General features: G+C 41.6%; 1 protein-coding gene across 1 annotated transcript in view; it reads left to right on the top strand.

Annotated features, from left to right (window-relative positions):
- The window catches only part of OBSCN (obscurin, cytoskeletal calmodulin and titin-interacting RhoGEF), a 281,809-nt gene that overhangs the window by 117,795 nt on the left and 143,499 nt on the right, over positions 1 to 20,515 (top strand). Inside the window, exons 41-57 of the mRNA XM_043541677.1 lie at positions 188 to 454; positions 1,730 to 1,993; positions 2,571 to 2,837; positions 3,303 to 3,566; positions 4,528 to 4,794; positions 5,961 to 6,227; positions 7,625 to 7,888; positions 8,652 to 8,918; positions 10,269 to 10,532; positions 11,398 to 11,661; positions 12,805 to 13,068; positions 13,429 to 13,692; positions 14,215 to 14,478; positions 14,849 to 15,112; positions 16,786 to 17,052; positions 17,486 to 17,749; positions 18,682 to 18,945. Of these exons, the coding sequence (XP_043397612.1) occupies positions 188 to 454; positions 1,730 to 1,993; positions 2,571 to 2,837; positions 3,303 to 3,566; positions 4,528 to 4,794; positions 5,961 to 6,227; positions 7,625 to 7,888; positions 8,652 to 8,918; positions 10,269 to 10,532; positions 11,398 to 11,661; positions 12,805 to 13,068; positions 13,429 to 13,692; positions 14,215 to 14,478; positions 14,849 to 15,112; positions 16,786 to 17,052; positions 17,486 to 17,749; positions 18,682 to 18,945 (4,506 nt within the window). The remainder of the gene's footprint in view (positions 1 to 187; positions 455 to 1,729; positions 1,994 to 2,570; positions 2,838 to 3,302; positions 3,567 to 4,527; positions 4,795 to 5,960; positions 6,228 to 7,624; positions 7,889 to 8,651; positions 8,919 to 10,268; positions 10,533 to 11,397; positions 11,662 to 12,804; positions 13,069 to 13,428; positions 13,693 to 14,214; positions 14,479 to 14,848; positions 15,113 to 16,785; positions 17,053 to 17,485; positions 17,750 to 18,681; positions 18,946 to 20,515) is intronic.

Below are 20,515 nucleotides of genomic sequence, written 5' to 3'. Positions count from 1 at the left end.
CCAAATACAGCACACTGCCAGTCACAAGTCCAATAATAATAATAATAATACTTCCTCTTAGTTTCAAACTTACTGGCCATCTTTCTTGACTGCTGTTGAAAGGGTAGACCGTATCAGAGCATTGTCATATTGGAGTGGTGGACATGGTCTGTACACAATATTGATCACCTCTGGTTGTATATTTTAGCTCTGCCAGTCCTTTTTAAACAAAACCTGCAGAACACAGAAATGGAAGAGGGGAGCACTGTAGCTTTGCGCTGTGAGATCACTAAACCCGATGCCCGAGTGGTGTGGAAGAAGGGAGGAGCCATACTCCAGGAGAGTGCCAAGTATGAGCTGAAGCAGAAGGGTTGTGTGGCAGAGCTGCTCATTCACAATGCAGAGCTGGAGGATGCTGGAAGATACACCTGTGATACTGGAGACCAGCAGACGACTGCTCAAGTCAAAATCCACGGTAGAGGTTTTCATCACTTTCTGTTGTTGTTATTAATCATGTTTATTATGGTAATGCCTAGGCACTGACTAAAATGGGCACCATTGTGCAAGCTGCTGAACAAACACAGAGGGGCCAATAGACCCTGCCCCAAAGAGCTGATAGTTTAGATAGAGACGTCTGATGACGGGTTGGGGGTAAGGACGTAGTACATAAGCAGAGCAATCGGTGGCAAACATTGTGTTAGTTCCAAGATTTTCTGGGAGGGATGTGAGAGGTTAGTTGGCAGCTTTAAAATACAAAGACAAAAGAAGGGAGAGGGAATATTGAAGGGAAGGGAATGGTTGGGCAAGGAAGGAAAGAGGGAGACTATGAGGAGCAGATGTGGAGTGATGCTGAGGTGAGGAGTCCATGAGAGAGGGCTGGAGCAAACCGCCAATCAGCACAAGGCAGCAAATGTCCAGTCAAACCTGTAAAAAGTATTTTGATGACATCGCCAGTGTTCAAAGTTCCCGGCTTAAACAGCTTCTGCAGAGGCTCCCAAGAGTCCTAACAGGTTGAGTCTCTGGGCTAACTCCTCCCTGCAATTTTTCTCACCAAAGCCACATATCTGGAGGGAGGAGGGCCACTGCATAGGGTCTTAGTGGGCCTCAGAGCAGGGGGCCTCCCCTGCACAGTTCGGGATCTGGAGGTCGGGTGGAGGGTCTGAGGGAGAGGCAGCCCAGGCTGGTCCTGCTTTTCTGTTGTGTTCTCTAGGTAACCCTCCTATCCAGGAATATCAGTCAAATGATCTTTTGTTGACAACATAATATCTGTCAATGGCTTTGAAATAATTATTGCAGTAAAACCTCTTTTCTGCTCTGGAGTAAGGCACTAGGCTGAACTCGACAATCTAGCTGAAAGGCCCTGTGGGGCAAGATGTCTGATTTTAAAGAACAGGGAGTTTTTGCAGGGAGTTAAAAAGCAGGTTCTTTGGCAGAGTAACTGCTTGGCAAGTTATTTTAAATTGTGTTTAATTCTTTTCCCCGCCCTCCAAAAATTAATTGTGTGCGAATGAATATGCGAATTTATCAGCTCTGGAGACAGACCCCGCCATTTATCCAGGCTTTTCCTTACGTCCCAGCTCACTTTCCCCTTTTATTTAGCCTTTCGCCCATGCCATCCTTGTCAATATCCTTATAAAGTCATGGCACTGAAAGAGAGTCATGTAACTGTTCCTTGTCTCAGTCTCCGCCATATACAGTGCAACCATATTACGTGGATGCACATCATATAAATGCCTGCTTCCTCCTTCAGCCCTGCCTGCACTCATCAAAGAAGAACTGAAGAACTTGGAAGCCACAGAAGGTGGAACAGCCACTCTGTGCTGTGAGCTGAGCAAAGCCGCTCCAGTGGAGTGGAAGAAGGGGCCCAAGGGGCTCAGGCCAAGTGGCAAATACAGAATGAGACAAGAAGGCACCATTGCTGAGCTGGTCATCCATGATCTAGATCTGAAGGATGCTGGAGATTACACATGTGTGTTTGGAGATCAAAAAACCACAGCAACCTTAACAGTGAATGGTAAAAAGTCATAAAAAAAATGACGCTCCTGAGAGTTTCCCCGCCCTTTTACCTATTTCCTAACAAAATTTACCAGTGTCCTACTTGTCTTCTCTTTGTTCTTCTTTGCACATCGTGCTGTGCCTCCTATGTCCATTTGTCCTCTACCCTGACAGAATTCAGTGCATGTGTGTGCAATATAAAGTCTTCTAAAAATCGCTAACCAGGCAAAGAGCATGCGCGTATATTTTACTGAATTGGTCCTGAAGCATGAGACCCCTTGGGCAATTATCAACCTCTCTGTTAAGGGGATTAAGTACAGTCAATCACTTCCATGATAGTACAGTTAATCACTTCCTCTGCTGACTGTCACAAAAGTCTTGCTTTACTGGGGACTTAGTTTTCAGGTGGCTTGTTCTCTGGGTTTCAGTTGTTTCCAGCTAGACAAATGGCAGATCATGCTTGGTGTAAGAGTGTTGTGGTGAGGCCCATGGCTTTAAAAAATAAATTACAGTTCAGTCATTGCCCGAGGAAGACACTTCACAATTCCAAGTTTGTGGCATTTGGATGAAATATTTGTTCGTTCTGTGTCCCTCAGCCCTACCCGTACGTTTCAAAAAGGAACTGAAGAATGAGGAGGCCACCGAGAGTGGAACAGCCACGCTGCACTGCGAGCTGACCAAGGCTGTTGACTCAGTTGAGTGGTTGAAGGATTCAAAGGTGCTGAAACCAAGTGGCAAATACAGGGTGAGGCAGGAAGGCCGCTTTGCTGAGTTGATTATCCAAGACCTAGATTTGGCGGATGCTGGAGATTACACTTGTGTGTGTGGCGACCAGAAGACAACAGCTGCTTTAACAGTGAATGGTAAATGTGCCCAAAATTAAATAGGTTGTTTTATATTTGTCTCCTCTGTGGAACTCAAGATGTTGGCATTCAGCATTCACACTGATCCATGGCTGCTCCTCTGATCCCTTGTTCGCTGCAGTTTTGGAAAGAGGACTCATATCCTCAGCTTTGTGGTGACACTGGGTCACCTTGATAAAGAACATTCCCCCGTGTGGTATTGGTTTGCCACAGTCCAGCTATGTTCCCTCATTTCTTTTCCTTCTTTATGCACAACTTATTCTCATCCTTATTGCTACAAGCTGTCTCCATTCTAGGAATGATGCACATGTATTTAACTGTATATTTTACTTAGTTTCCTTCTTTTAGGGCTTTGAAATGTGTGATTGGAAAAAAATGGGTTATCACAATCTGATGACCCACAAAAAAATCCTACTCACTGCATTCTGGTTCTGATACAGTCTCTGTCTATATTGCATTCTTCAGCCTTGCCTGCATTTTTCCAAGAGGAACTGAATAACAAGGAAGTTTCAGAGGGTGAGACAGTCACTCTGCACTGTAAATTGAGCAAGCCCGCCCCAGTGGAGTGGAAGAAGGGACAAAAGGCTCTCAGACCAAGTGAAAAATGCAAAATAAGACAGGAGGGTCCCTTTGCTGAACTGTTGATCCTTGATCTGGATTTGATGGATGCTGGAGATTACACTTGTGTGTGTGGAGAACAGCAGACTACAGCAACCTTGACAGTGAATGGTAAAAAGAACACACAGCAGATGTCCCAGATAAAATGATATAACTCTATAATTTCCTCCCCTTTAAAATTCCTTTTCCAATATAATGTTTTATCCTCACCTTCATTCCACCCCCGGTATTCCTGTGTATTTAATTTCTTTATCTTTCTTTGCATTCTCCCTCTTGAGAGCTGCATGTAATTGCATTCATAGGCATTATATGTACAAATATCAAAGGTAGTATAAGCACCTAAATGTTTCTTTTCCCCAACTCAAATACAAATTTAGTCTAGTCTTTTGGTCTGTATATGTGGTGGTTTGAAAGTTTTTCCTTAGGGATTGTGTTATAAAATGGGACTATATTATCTCACTTCAAATTACATGGAATGTTGGGTCTGTGTTCCTACGGTGACCAGATCGTAATCATCATCTTATGCCATTACATAGAGGATAGTTTAGTGAAAATGATCGATTTTTTTTATGCTATTGTAGATTCTGTCACTTATTTTGAATTGTTTCTTGGCCCCTCTAAAATATTTTAGTGCTGCAAAAAGTTGACACCATGGTTTCTAGTTATGTTCCCTTCTAAAGAGTTCTGTTTTAGAGAAAACACAGACACTAATCTGCATGGGTATTATTTATGTCAAGGGAAAACATTTTGGGCCTGATATTGAAAAGCGGCCTCTCATTATACTCCTGTGATTTTGCTGAGACAAATACTAATGGTTATGTAGCATTTTGATATATAATCACCTGATTTTTATCAACCGATCAGATTGATAGATGTTGAAATGCTATAAAATAACCCTATGCAATTGAGGGCACAAAATCAGAAGCCCAGCTGAGACCTTTTTCTTTAAAAAAACCCAGTCTTTGGGGCTACAGTGACAGCACTGATTTAGATAACTAATAGAGGAGAGCATTCGTAGTTCTGAGTTTCTCCGCTCTGATACCCTTCTGTCCATATCACATTCATTCTGCAGTTTTGCCTATACTTTTCACCAAAGAACTGAAGAATCAAGAAGCTACAGAAGGTGAAAGTGCCATTCTGCACTGCGAGCTAAACAAGGTTGCTCCTACCGTGGAGTGGAAGAAGGGACACAAGATCCTCAAACTGAGCGACAAGTATAAAATGAGACGGGAAGGTGTTGTTGTTGAGTTGATAATCCAAGACCTAGAAGTGACAGATGCTGGAAATTATACCTGTGTGTGTGGAGACCAACAGACCATGGCGGCTGTAACTGTAAATGGTAAAAGAAGAAGCATGCTAAAAATAATTCCATTTTCCCCTCCATTGCTTTGGATAGACTTACTCCTTTCCTGATGTAACCTATAGGCCTTTTTCATCCCTCGCTAAGGTCCTGATCCAAAGCTCATAGAAGTCAATGCAAAGGTGCTCACTGACTTCAGTCAGGTTTGGATCAAGCTCTTACACAGACACAAAACAGTGAGAATAGATAAGAATCGGACAAACCCATAAGAATGGGACCCTGCATAGCCAGAACTGCTGCTGCTTTTCTGTTTCCAGGCCATTGTTTCTTCACTGGAAGTTTCTTTGTTGGAGTTACTGTTCTCCTCATGCTCCCAATAAGCTGTTAGCTTAGTAAGGCCTATAGCCTGACTCATATTTAGGCTTTACAACACACCGAACAGTTACATCACTGCATCCCATTCTGTCCTTAAGAAAAATTGATTCTTTCCCTGTGCTCCAGCTTTGAGACAGAAAAGTGATTACATACAGTCCTGTATGTAAAGGGCATTGCTGTAGAGTTCCCATGCTCTCACAATGAGAGCGGGTCAAAACTTTTCATGTGGAAAGTTTTCCCACTGAAAAATATAGTTTTCCTGAAACAGACATTTATTTTTATGGGGAATAAGGTCAAATCAGGTGAAATTTTTTTTTGTTTCCTTCAGGATATTTCTAAACAAAATTTCCTTTTCAAATTAACATTTCAAAATGAGGCTTTGTTTTGTTTTGATGTAGAATGTCATTTTGTTTTGTGTAGAAATCTCAGGCTGAAACAAGAAAAAATTCATTTTGAAACTTCTCATGGGAAAACCAAAATGTTTCAACTGAAAAGTTTTGAATGAAGATTTTTTCATTTGAAATTTCACAGGGGAAAATATGTTTTTTTGACCTGCTCTTCTGATCCTCTTGTCCACTTCCTTCTGTAATGATTTGTGACGATTGTGAGGCTTCTGCTCCTTTCTACAAATACTGCATTTCTGGGGATGGGGGTTATCTGATTATCTATTTTTTTCTCATATTGATTATATGAGAGCAGTGAAGCTGGTCTAATGACAGCTGATGGTCCAGTTCTGATAACTCAGGAGGAATTAACTGGAAAATGAGGGGAACATTTAGTTTTGACTTTTCCCATTTTTAAATCCAACTGTCCTTATTGCTGTCCCTCAGTCCTGCCTGCATTTTTCAAGGAGGGATTGAAGAATAAGGAAGCCTCAGAAGGTGCAACAGCCACTCTGCACTGTGAGCTGACCAAAGTCCCTGTCCTCGTGGAGTGGAAGAAGGGGCAAAAAACGCTCAAACCCAGTGAAAAGTACAGAATGCGACAGGAAGGTGCCATTGCAGAGCTGTTGATCCGTGACCTGGATGTACAAGATACAGATGATTATACCTGTGTGTGTGGAGACCAGAAGACCTCTGCTGTCCTGACAGTCCATGGTAAACAAAAATTCCACCTTACAAGAGAAATATTCCAGAGAGCTTCGCTCCCTTTGGAATTCCCTTCCTGACCTGTTTTACTGTTAGTTTTCACCTTTCCTTTTTTTTCTTTCTATAGTGCCCATCTGTTTTCATTTCACCTCACCTTGTCTCTTGGTATTAAAATAATCTTCCTTATTGTGAACTAAAGGGAGGTACAGATGCCTTCCTTTTCTAGATCCATTTTGTGTTTTTACAGAGTAAAAACTTTATCTGTACTTAGTAAGGCCAACATTTTCTAGGCCCCTAAGAAAGTACTTAGGCTCCTAAATAAAAGTGGCCTGATTTTCAGAGGATTTGAATACTCACAACTCTAATTGAAGTCAATGGATTTCAGTGCCTGACTTGAGGAAACCATATCTGAAAATTTTGGCTTCCATTTGGTTATGGGCTTTTTGGAGAAATCAGACCCTCAGGATGGTTCCCTGTATTTCTTGGGGGTAACAATGATATGTGCTAATGATGAAATTACAACATCCAATCTGATGGGTGCCGATGGTAATTTTATTGTTAGTTTTGCTGTCATGAGCCGTTGTCCTGGAACTAGAGTGCTGGGGGTACTGCCGCACCCCCTGGTTTGAAGTCAAAAGCCAAATACATGGTTTCCATGATTTTCATCATCAGCACCCCCACTATAAAAATTGTTCCAGCACCCCTGGTGGTGAGTGATACAAAACAGTCTTAATTACACTATCAGCGGTGTTAATTTATTTATAGAGCTGATCAATGGGTAAATATTAAGAGAGACTGTTCAGTTTAGATAAATCTCAAAGTTCAGATGCTTTCGAAATCATAGTTTAACCTTTGAAGCACGTCTATGTCCTGTCCCCTTTCCCTGCATTTTATTCCTTCCTTCTTTCTCCCAACCCCAAATGCAGTCTTCTCTTTCACACCAAGCCCACGCTTCCTTTTCACCACAATCGATCTTCTGCACAGTTGTTTATAAGCCCATTAAAAACCTTATTACTGATTGTTTGAATACTTCTGAAGAAAGGTATTTTTGATACTGAACTGACAATTATCATGTTCTGGAAGTTATGTCTTAATGCCATACATATGATTAGGCTGCTAAATCAATATCTAAAGAGACAAGGTGGGTGAGGTAATATTTTTTTATTGGGCCAACTTCTGTTGGTGAGAGAGATTCTGTGTGAGATCGAAAGCTAGTCTCTCTCAACAACAGAAATTGGTCCAATAAAAGATATTACCTCACCCACCTTCTCTCTCTAATATCCTGGGACCGACACAGCTACCACAACACTGCATAAATCAAGATCTAGTAATTTAAAAGAAAGGTATAAATTAAAGTCTGAGTTTATGGATTCTGATGCACTTTCTGTCCCTATTACATCCCCCAGCCCTGCCTGCACTGTTCAAAAAGGAACTCAAAAATGAGGAAGCCACAGAAAGTGGGACAGCTACTCTCCACTGTGAGTTGACCAAAGCTTCTCCAGTGGAGTGGATGAAGGCTCAAAAGGTGCTCAAAGTTAGTGACAAATATAAAATGAGACAGAAGGATGCCATTGCTGAGCTGACAATCCATGACCTGGATGAACAGGATGCCGGAGATTACACTTGTGTGTGTGGAGACCAGAAGACCACTGCATCCTTGACAGTGAAGGGTAAAACAAAAAATAATATGAGATTTTCTACAATGTCCTCTATGATTGCGATTAGGATCACAAACTGATCTTGATATCATCTGTCATTTTATATTGCTAATGTATTTATAACAACCACTATGAATTTTCTTCACTTAAAGTCCATAATTTGGGTTTGGTATAACGTTATGGAGGTTTTTCTGCTCCTTTTTGTCATGTTAATAGAATTTGGGGGTAAATAATTAAGTCATGGGAAAATTACATGCAACAGTTTGAGTTTTCATTTCTTTAATCATATTACTGAGATTTCATTTATTTTAATAGGTAACTTGAGAGAAGATGAGTGGGAAACCAAGTTGACCCACAATAGCTTGCAATTTTAAATAGTACATTGGATACGTTTTAAATGCTAACCTAATAACAGCACAAGTAGACTAGGCGTACCTTATTGAAAGTTCAGGGCAAGCTTTCTTCTATTGTATATGTCAGACGATGCCTCTCAGTCCTAACCTGCTACACTGCAGCTGTTCTAACACTGAGCTTGACTGTCTCAGAGAACAGACTGCCAGTTTGGTTGTAATGCACTGAACTTCGTGCACTGGAAAAATGTCAACCAAGGACTCAGATGAGACCCATGAAATCATTTTAATTTGGTTTTTAGATATTGTATGTTGTAACCCAAATTACTAGAGACTGAAGATTAATGCACTAATCTCCTGGAGCCACCCAGCTGCAATTAGTTCTTGAATTTTAATGCACTCTCTGTTCATCCTATGCTCCTCAGTCCTTCCTCCACGTTTTAAAAAAGAATTGAAGAATTTGGAAGCCAGAGAAGGTGAAGCGGCCATTCTGTGCTGTGAGCTGACTAAGGTCGCTGCCCCAGTGGAATGGAAGAAGGGGCCCAAAGTGCTGAAACCAAGTGACAAGTTTAGAATGAGACAGGAAGGCACCATTGCTGAGTTAGTGATCCATGATTTAGATCTGACAGATGCTGGAGATTATACATGCATGTATGGAGACCAAAAAACCACAGCTGCCTTAACAGTGAATGGTAAATAATATATCCCAAATTAAGTGCATAATTTTCTACTATCTGTTCTGTGAAAAAATAATGGTATCATCAACTGGATTACAGCCCTACTTTCAGCCTGCGATAATTTAGTCTGTATATCTAAAAAGTTAAAATCCATGTGCTATAATTTTCTTAAATATTGCTGATGAATTTAGCAAAATTTTAGCGGAAATAGAAATAGACTGTTGGCATTGTTTGGACCAGATGTTGGTCATGCACTCATTGCAGAAATTTCCACAGAGAGTTGGGAAATACACCTCAATTTCAACAGCAAATCCTTCTGATTTTCATATTCAATAGTAGGTGTTAAAACAGTAACATTAATTTTATCACGATAAATGTTATGATGTTACATTCCAAGAACGGGGAATATCATGATAACAGCCAACACCATGATAAGAGACATATTTCCTTATCAATTTTGAACAGTGTATTAAATTTCCTTCGCAGGAAATATAATCGTTGCTACTCTCACTGGGAGGTCGGTAATGTGACATCCAGTGGCTAGTTGATGACACTGGTATGTTAGTGAATTTGCACAAAGCACGAAAACCACCAACACTTAACAGGAGCACCGTGTGAAGGTTGTTGTCTTGCTCTTTAAAACTTTCTTTAAATGGAAAATGAGGCAAACACCTGTATGCGACTGTGGTCACCAGGCATAAGCAATGGAGCACATCATATCTGAATGTCTCCTTTGTTCTTTTGCCAGGGGCCTGAAGGACATTCACCAGCTCACTGCTGCAGCAATGTGCTGGCTATCAAATCTAGATATAAATTTGTAATCATTGATACTTACCCAAGCCGTACGAAAGAAGAAGAAGAATTTCCTTGGGGAGGTACCGACAGTCGTGTTATATTTAACTAGGCATATTGCAAGGACACATCTAAATGAGAAAGGACATGTCAGCCAGTGCCATTTCATTTGTGACCCTATTATTTTATTTATTATTTGTATTACAATAGCTCCTAGAAACGTCAATCAGGTTTAGGAATCATTTGTTCTAGGCACGATACAAATACAGTAAAAAGGAGGTCCCTGCCATGAAGGGGATCTGAAAGACGAGGATGGTTCTCTAGCTGTTTCATTCTGTGGGGCACCTTATAAAAAGAGAGATCTGCCTTAGGATAGGGTCTTTTCTGAACCTCCCAAGCCACCACTATGTGGTCCTCAGTATGACTAATTCCGTTTCAGGGAAGGCTTTGCAGACCACTGGTGGTCCATGGATCACAATTTGATAATTCTGTGGGTTAGTGTGTTTGACGTCTGTGCCAGGTAGTTGCCGTAATGTGAATGTTCATGTACTCTGTCCATTCTGAACTCCTCAGCTCTGCCTGCACGCTTCAAGGAAGAAATGACAAATGAGGAAGCCACGGAAGGTGGGAGAGCCACTCTGCGCTGTCAGCTGACCAAGGTTGCTTCGGTGGAGTGGAAAAAGAAGCACAAGGCACTCAAACCAAGTGACAAATATACCATGAGGCAGGAAGGTGCCATTGCAGAACTAGTCATCCATGATGTAGAAGTCAAGGACTCTGGCGATTATACCTGTGTATGTGGAGACCAGAAGACAACGGCAGCTTTGATAGTGCATGGTAAAAAAAAAATAATCAGAATTTTTTTTTTAAACTTGTGATTTTTCTACCATCCCCTTTGGAAAACTCAATATTGACAGCCACTAAGCTCCCATTCTCATCTTACCATAATCGGACTCTTCTATAATACATTTTCCTTCCTTTTTCCTGATCTCCATCTAACTCACTGGAGCCTTACTTCTTGTACTTGCTCTTAACACCCTATGTGTTTTTCTATTTTCCATCTAATCTGTGCATGTTTCGTGCTTACATTATACTTCTTCTGGAAGGATTTCACTTACTTGCATTGTTTTTGTGTTGCTTGTTTCAGAATGAGCCAGGAGAGAAGGTGGGGCTGGAATTTTTATATTTCTTAAATGAGAAGAGAGGTCTTTGGTTATAATTTAACATTTGGCTGACAGTTTTAAGGGCTCAGGATAGTAATACTGCAAGCAAGCGATGGTTCTGTGCAGTCTTTCTTACAATTCTAACAAAACATCCTGCATATTTGTCTACTTATTTGGCCCACATCGCCTCAGTATCTGAGACATTATTCAGGTTTATCTGCACACTCTCCCTGTCAGGTAGGGAAGGATTATCATCGTGCCCATGGGGCACTTGTCCAAGGTCACAAAGAAATTCTGTGCTAGAACCAGGAACTAAATTCAGATCTCCTGAATCTCTGTTCTTGCCTGACTCTCCTCCTTCCATCATCGTCCTGACCAACAAGACATTTGCTCTTTCAGTCTTGAACCTCTTATGAGGTGACCAATTCCATAATGAGTGGAAGAATATTTAGACATGGACAGAAGCTTGTGACCATCAATTTAATTTATTTGTCATCTCTGGAGGTTGTGAGAATGTTTCCTCACTCTTTGTTCCTTAGCCCTACCGGTACTTTTCCAAGAAGAATTAAGAAATGAAGAAGCCACAGAAGGTGGCGCAGCCACTCTGCGCTGTGAGCTGACCAAGGCTGCCCCAGTGGAGTGGAAGAAGGGACACAAGGTGCTCAAGCCAAGTGACAAATACAAAATGAGGCAGAAGGATACCACTGCAGAGCTGGAGATCCACAATCTAGATGACAATGATGCTGGTGATTATACCTGTGTGTGTGGAGATCAGCAGAGCACAGCTGTCTTAGCAGTACATGGTAATTACGAGTATCATAATGAAGTTAATAATTTTCTAATAACTTTAATAATTTTCAGGTTCATCCAGTGGATTCAAACATCTGTCCTTGTGTAATTTGTCATTTCTGTACTTTTTCCTTTATTATATTTGTTGCATATAGGAGTCATAGTAATTAATTTTTTTTTGTTGAGCCTCCTTCCCCGGTACCCCAACTCCATAATACAATATCTGTGTTAACAGCCTGATCCAGTTACCGCTCATTACAGAATAAGTGTGGGATCAGGCCGTGTGACAGGGTGCTCTGGTCACTGCAGGCCAGTCCCCCTCCTGCCTGTTCTGGGAATTAGCTCTGTGCAGCCCATGCACCTTCTTGGGGTTACACTCTGTCTATTTCTCCCTCTGTGGTCCCTCTCTGAATCCAGGAACTGCAGCCTCTGCTTTGTGACTCAGCTGTCCGGCCAGGTCACTGTGTGGTTTTCCCTTCTGGGGATGCGTATCAAAGTCCCTGCTCACCAGCAATCTCAGGCAGTCCTCCCATTCTCTGCTCCAGGTGCCACTCCCTCTGTGGCTGGTCGGGGAACCAAGGTCCACCCTCTACTCCGGGTTCCAGCTCAGGGACCCTCTAAGCAGCATCCAAGGTGTGATTCCTTCCTGCACCTTGCTGCCTTTCCCTGAGCCTCTTTCTTTCCTCCTGGCCCTCCCCACTCCCTGGGGTTTGCAAGCCTCTCAACTCCTTCCTCCCAGGGTGTAACCAGCAGGTATTTGTCATCCCCACCCCCCACCCCCCCGCCACCCAGCACACCTCCCTTCTCCCAGAGAGTGACTGCAGACTACCTCCCTGCAGCCCCCTCTGCTTCCAAGTTCCTGTTTTTCTATAAATCCCTCCCATTCCCACACAGTCGAGATTCCCCTGATTAGGGCTTTCCTCCCAGGCCTAATGCTCCCAGATTGCAGCCTAACTGGCTCATTGGACCCACTTGGCCCAATTCAGCTCTTGAAGCACCAGTGTGGGGAGTATACCCCATCACATGCCCTAAGACAGCTCTCTCTTTTTATCACCTTCTTCCAGCCTGTGATGTTTTCTACCCCCCTTTCTTCCACCTATTCTCTGGTGGTTGTGCTCAGAGCTCCATTTTAATGCTCTTTCTTTTACATCCTCTAGCTCTGCCTGCGCTCTTCAAAGAAGAACTGAAGAACGAGGAAGTTACAGAAGGTGGAACAGCCACTCTGCGCTGTGCGCTGACCAAAGCCACTCAAGTAGAGTGGATGAAAGGGGACAGTTTGCTCAAAGCAAGTGACAAATACAAAATGAGACAGGAGGGCACTGTTGTTAAACTGATTATTCATGATCTAGAACTGAAGGATGCTGGAGATTATACCTGTGTGTGTGGAGACCAGAAGACTGCTGCTGGCTTGATAGTGCATGGTAAAACAAAAAATCAAAATTCAATTGCCTACCACTCCATCTGCTATAATTTTTACCTACATCTGTGTCTGCGGCTTTTTTTTTTTAGTAGTTGATTGTTTATATGTATTTATAATTTTTGTGTTACTTTGCTCTTTATCACTTGTCTTATTTCTTGGAATTCCATTGGGTGCATTAACAGTCCTGAAATATATTGTGAGGAAAGGAAGCTGATTGCAAAGAGTTCTCAGCTTCCTTTGTTCATGCTGCTTTTCTTGTTTCCTCTTTACAGTGTAATTTTTGTCCATTTTCCCCCAATCACACCAGCCACCTGGCACTTACTGTGTTTAATGTACTGTCCATCCATTCTGTGATCCTCAGCTCTGCCTGCGCTTTTCAAAGAAGAACTGAAGAACTTGGAAGTCACAGAAGGCAAAACAGCCACTCTGCATTGTGAGCTGAACAAGCCTGCTTCAGTGGAGTGGAAGAAAGGGCACAAGATACTCAAGGCGAGTGAAAAATACAGCATGAGACAGGATAGTGTCACTGCTGAGCTGGAGATCCATGATCTAGGTCTGCAGGATGCAGGAGATTACACATGCATGTGTGGCGACCAGCAGACCACAGCTACGTTGATAGTAAATGGTAAATAATATATTCCAAATTAATGCTTAATACTCTACCATTTGTTCTTGTGAAACTTATTATTGTTCCACAGAACATTCATCTAATTCTCTTGGGCTCTTATTAATTTGTGTATAGCTGAAGAAGGAGAACTTCTTGTTTCCATATGACTTAGATGGTAAATTTAAAAAAGTATTCGATGTTCGTGATCATCCAGTGTGGAGACTGGCTGGATTGAATGTAGATGCGGAGCAGGGCACATGTTATATACGCTTCCCCACACACTTTTTATAATCCACCTCCAACCAAACTGATCCATTGTATGTTGAGCTTCCTCTGTGCCATGATTGTCATATGAATTTTATTTTCCAGGACATAATGATATTGACCACAATCTGACTGGCCAGAGTGAAATCCCAAAACTAACCAGATTTGATCCTAAGTTATGAGAGGTGAAAGGCTACAGCATTAGTTCATGGTACCAGCGACTTACCACAGACTTTTCAGTTTTAATGCATTGTCTGTTTACCTCATATTCCCCAGCCCTGCCTGTACTTTTCAAGCAAGAACTAAAGAATGAGGAAGTTGCAGAAGGCGGATCAGTCACTCTGCGCTGCGAACTAACCAAAGCTGCTCCTGTGGAGTGGAAAATAGGGCACATTGTGGTCAAAACAAGTGACAAATATAAAATGAGACAGCAGGGTGCCATTGCAGAGTTGGTTATCCATGATGTAGAACTGAAGGATGCTAGAGATTATACCTGTGTGTCTGGGGATCAGAAGACAACAGCTGCTTTAACAGTACATGGTAAAAAAAAAAACCTGTCAATATTCAATACTAATATGAATACTAATTTTCTAGTATCACTCCTGAAACGCAAACTGTCAGACACTGGAATCATATAATGACTCGATATTAATTTACAATTTCTCTGTTGCTTCTTCCATCCTACTTACTATTCATTTCTTTGTACGGGATAATACTTTGGGTCAGAATTCCTGGGCATTGCCAACCCACCCCTCAACAAGGAGAAAGTAAAGGAAGTTCCTTTCAGTTTTTCTCAAGCTCTTTCATCTTGTGTATTTTTCTCATTTTCCTCCACCTCCATTTCATCAGCTGACCCCAGCCAATTGTGATTCTTCTGTAAGTGTTAACATCTGGTCTATTGTGCCCTCAGCTCTACCTGCACGTTTCAAAAAAGAATTGAGGAACAAGGAAGCTACAGAAGGTGAAGCTGTCACTCTGCGCGGTGAGCTGACCAAAGCTGCTCAGGTGGAGTGGAAGAAAGGGCAAAAGGTGCTCAAAGCAAGTGAGAAATACAAAATGAGACAAGAAGGTGCCATAGCAGAGCTGGTGATCCACAATCTAGATTTGAAGGATACTGATGATTATACCTGTGTGTGTGGAGACCAGCAGACCACAGCTACCTTAACAATAAATGGTAAAAATAAACTGTCAGCTAATATACTATCAGTGATTATGCTGTTTTATTCTGCTGCCTCCTTAGAAACAAATTTGGAAATGAATCCTTGCTCTGTGTACACATTTCCTTAATCTGTTGTACTTCTGTCCACCTCATTCATTGCAACTCCTTTTGTTTGGAATAACTTTCCTAGGCTCTGAAGACATGGAGGTTGTTTATACAAAAAATCCTATCCTATCCCATCTTGCTTTATGTGACACATCCTAATGCTCCCTGTCCTTCCCTAAAGCATGGGTTTTTCCTTTCTTCTGACTCCTCCTTTTCTGGGCAGTATTCTTTCCCTGTCCTCCTTTCCTAGTTAACACTCATTATGCATGAGGCAGATTTGGGTGAAATTTGCATCATAAAAATTAGTTTAGCACTAGGGTTTTGTTCCTGTAGCCATTGTTTGTGTCTCATATGGATGTTTTTATTTTGGGATATGATTTCTGAGGAGATAAGTGAGAAGCCAACATTCTCTGGTCATGTTTTTGAGGCTTTCCCATAGACCTCAATTTAAAGCCAGAAGTGTGTGATTTATGTTTTGCCATCTAGTTGCTTTCATTATTTTAGTTTGTAAGTTGTCTGAGAACTTATCGGTAGACCAGCCTCCAAGAGATCATGTCCATATAGATAGAATAATAATATATCTAGCAGCGTAAATTGTCAATTCCATTAATGTAGGCACTACATCTCATTTGTAATGCTGAGATACTAGCCCATGTAGTTAATCGGGAACAATAGTCATGAACATGTTATCAGACATTGTTTAGAGGAGATTGTTTTCTTTAGAGGATTGGTGAGACGTATCAAGGCAGATATCTGAAGAAGATAAATGAGTAATGCGTAAACAGAAAAGTCATATCCTGGGGAAGGAGGACAAGTTAGGGTTAAAAGTTCTGTGAAGTTTGGATTACTTCTCTGCTCATGGTGAGCCCATCGTCCCTGACTGCATTTTTAAAAGAAGAACTAAAGAATGAAGAGAAAACCAAAGCAAGGAATCATGCCTCACAGTCAGCTGACCAAGGCAGCTCTAGTGGAGTGGAAAAAGGGGGCAGAAGGAATTGAAAGCAAGTGAGAAATACAAAATGAGACAGAAGGAGGCCATTAAGACGGCTAATGATCTCCAATCTAGGTGGAGGATACAAAGATTATGGTCTTAATGCTCCCCTTGCTGACATGAAAGATAGGTCCATCAATGGCTATTAGCCAAGATGGTCAGGGATGCAACCCCATATTCTGGATGTACCTAGCCTCTGATTGCCAGAAGCTGGGAGTGGATGACTGGGGATGGATCACTCAATGATCGCCTTTTCTGTTCATTCCTTCTTAAGCACCTGCGTTGGCCACTTGTTGGAAGACAGGATACTGGGCTGACCCAGTATGGCCGTTCTTATGTTATGTAAGTCAGGAGTAAAATTATTGAGGTCAGTAACGTTTCACAAATGTAAAACCAAACAAAACAATACAAGAATTCAGACATACATTTCAATTGGGATATAATATCACTTTTCACTTCTCTGCTGTTTCTCCGTTCCTCTCAAGCCCTATCCTCCTTCACTCTTTTCTGCTTTCCCCTCCACCTCCTGTTTTTCAACTACAGCAGCTAATTGCATCAGTTTGTAACACACTGTATATATTGCATCCTTCAGCTCTGCCTCCATCTTTCAAAGAAGAAATGTGCAATGAGGAAGCCACAGAAGGTGGAACAATCACTCTGCACTGTGAGCTGACCAAGGTCGCTGCCCCAGTGGAGTGGAAGAAGGGGCACAGAGTGCTCAAACCGAATGACAAGTACACAATGAGACAGGAAGGTTGCATTGTGGAGCTGGTGGTCCATGGTTTGGATCTGAAGGATGCTGGAGATTTCACCTGTGTGTGTGGAGACCAGAAGACCACAGCCGCCTTAACAGTGCATGGTAAAATAAATAGCTATGAGACACCACATGTATGCATTTTTATTTACTGTCTTATTATGACAGCAGTATTATTCCATTGCAAACTATTCCTTAGCTGGATTTTATTAGCTTGTTGTGTTCTTTTCCCACGGTTTTAGTTTGTCTTTTTACATGCCCTTGCAATTTGCTTGCATTACTCTTCCTATGGTTTATAATGGGGAAAAGAATTGTCTATATGCAAATGTTCTTAGCTATCTTTCCTCCTTCCCCTTTACTTTATATCCTTCTTAAGGTCCTTGTCCAATGCCCACTGAAGCCAATGGGAGGCTTTCCATTGCATTCTATGGACATTGGACCAGGCCTTCATACTGTAGGATTCAACTTTCTCCCCAACACACCAGCCAGCTGCCAGTGTGAACTTTCATGCATTCTCCATTCATTTTGTATTCTTCAGCCTTGCCTCCACTGTTCAAAGAAGAACTGAAGAGCTTGGAAGCTACAGAAAACGGAGCAGCCACTCTGCGCTGTGAGCTGACCAAGGCTGCTCCAGTGCAGTGGAAGAAAGGGCACAAAGTACTCAAAGCCAGTGAGAAATACAAAATGAGACAAGAAGGTGCCATTGCAGAACTGGCTATCTGCACTCTGGAGGTGAAGGACACTGGAGATTATACCTGTGTGTGTGGAGACCAGCAGACCACAGCTACCTTAACAGTAAATGGTAAAAATAAACTTTCAGCTAATATACTATCAGTGATTATTCTGTTTTATTCTGCTGCCTCCTTAGCAACAAAACTGGAAATAAATCCTTGCTCTGTGTTCACATTTCCTTAATCTGTTTTACTGCTCTCCACCTCATTTACTGCAACTCCTTTTGTTTGGAATAACATTCCTTGGCTCTGAAGACATGGAGGTTGTTTATACAAAAAGATCCTATCCTATCCTGTCTCATTGTGCTTTATCTGACCACATCCTAATGCTCCCTGTCCTTCCCTGAAACATGGATTTTTTCCTTTCTTCTGACTTCTTTTCTAGGCCATGTTCTTTTCCTGTCCTCCTTCCTTAGTTAACAGTTGTTATGCATGGGGCGGGTTTGACTGAAATTTGAACTAGGGTTTGTTTCTATAGACCTTGTTTGTGTCTCCTGTGGGTGTTTTTATTTTGGGGTATGATTCCTGAGGAGATAAGTGAGAAGCCAACATTCTCTGGGCATGTTTTAGAGGCTTTCCCATGCACCTCGATTTAAAACCAGAAGTGTGTGATTTATGTTTTGCTGTCTAGTTTCTTTCATTATTTTAGCTTGTAAGTTGTCTGAAAACTTATCGGTAGACCAGCCTCCAAGAGATCTTGTCCATATAGATAGAATAAGATTACATCTAGCAGTGTAAGTTGTCAATTCCATTGACATAGGCACTCATTTGTAATGTTCTTGTGAGAGGTGAGGTTATTCATCAGGGACAGTAAGTAAAAACATGGTCAAACAAAACCAGGAGTTGCTTTCTTTTAAGGATTGGTGTGTCAGTCATATCAAAGCAGATGTTAGAACAAGATAAATGAGAAATGTCTGAATGGAAATAGCATGAGAAAGGAAGAGAAATTAGGGTTCAAACTCTGGAATTTTGATGCCCACTTTGTCCATGTTGCATCCCTCAGCCTTGCCAGCACTTTTTAAAGAAGAACTAAAGAATGTGGAAGCTAAAGAAGGTGGAAATGCCACTCTGCACTGTGAGCTGACCAAGGCTGTTCCAGTAGAGTGGAAGAAAGGGCACAAGGTACTCAAAGCAAGTGAGAAATACAAAATGAGACTGGAAGGTGCCATTGCAGAGCTGGTTGTCCATGATCTAGATCAGAAGGATACAGGAAATTATACTTGTGTGTGTGGAGAACATCAGACCACGGCTGCTTTAACAGTACATGGTAATAATATTTTGTCATGAACTATGTCTAATTTTTCTTATCACCTGCATCCTTGGTAGGAAAACTTGGCTCTGTGTCCACATTTCCTTTATCTGTCACGTCTGCTTCATTCACTGCAGCTCCATTTTTTTAGAATAACATTCCTTAGCTTTGATAAACTGGAAGCTACCTGTATAGAAAAATCCCATTCTGCATCCTCATGAACTATCTAACACATCAAATTTCTGCCATTTCCTTTCCTAAAACACAACTCTGACAATTCTTTTGTCTTCCTTTTCTGGCATTTTCTTTCCCTGTCTGTCTACTATTTGTATAGGGAAATAAATACTACTCTGATCACAAGAATAATTTAGTCAAAACTTCTACTGTAAGAACTGTTTTGCACTAGGGTTCTGTTCCTGCAGCCATTGTCCATTCAGATGGCTTTGCTTTGAAGTCTGATTTTCTGAGGAGATAATGATGATTTCTTGATATGATCTTATTCTGTTTTCACACTAATATAAAAATCAGGGGTCACATGGTTGAAGTCGGTACCTCAGTTTCAAACTAGTTTAAGTGGGAAATACATCACATCCAAGGGGTTTGGATTTAGGCCCATAGTTTGGACATGGGATTCAAATTTGGAATTTTGGTCTGACCCAACCTTTACATTTTAATGTTTTGTTTCTTTTCCAATTTGAGACTGTGCCATTACAACTTGAAAGTTGAGATACTAGTCTATGTAGTTAATCGGAGACAATAGTCATGAAAATGTTATCAGACATTGTTTAGAGGGGATTGTTATCTTTAGAGGGTGGGTGAGATGTATCAAGACAGATATCTGAAGCAGATAAATGAGGAATGTGTAAACAGAAAAATCATATCCTGGGGAAGGAGGACAAGTTAGGGTTAAAAGTTCTGTGGAGTTTGGATTACTCCTCTGCTCATGGTGAGCCCATCAGCCCTGAATGCATTTTTAAAAGAAGAACTAAAGAATGAAGAGGAAACCAAAGCAAGGAATCATGCCTCACAGTCAGCTGACCAAGGCAGCTCTAGTGGAGTGGAAAAAGGGGGCAGAAGGAATTGAAAGCAAGTGAGAAATACAAAATGAGACAGAAGGAGGCCATTAAGACGGCTAATGATCTCCAATCTAGGTGGAGGATACAAAGATTATGGTCTTAATGCTCCCCTTGCTGACATGAAAGATAGGTCCATCAATGGCTATTAGCCAAGATGGTCAGGGATGCAACCCCATATTCTGGATGTACCTAGCCTCTGATTGCCAGAAGCTGGGAGTAGACGACTGGGGATGGATCACTCAATGATCGCCTTTTCTGTTCATTCCCTCTTAAGCACCTGCATTGGCCACTGTTGGAAGACAGTATGGCCGTTCTTATGTTATGTAAGTCAGGAGTAAATTTATTGAGGTCAGTGATGTTTCACAAGTGTAAAATCAGACTAAACAGTACAAGAATTCAGACATACATTTCAATTGGGATATAATATCACTTTTCACTTCTCTGCTGTTTCTCCGTTCCTCTCAAGCCCTATCCTCCTTCACTCTTTTCTGCTTTCCCCTCCACCTCCTGTT

This window comes from Chelonia mydas, chromosome 2 (genome assembly GCF_015237465.2).
Source record: "Chelonia mydas isolate rCheMyd1 chromosome 2, rCheMyd1.pri.v2, whole genome shotgun sequence".
Taxonomy (NCBI): Eukaryota; Metazoa; Chordata; order Testudines; family Cheloniidae; genus Chelonia; species Chelonia mydas.
The sequence above is the reverse complement of the archived record's forward strand: the minus strand, read 5'-3'. Positions and strand labels throughout refer to the sequence as shown.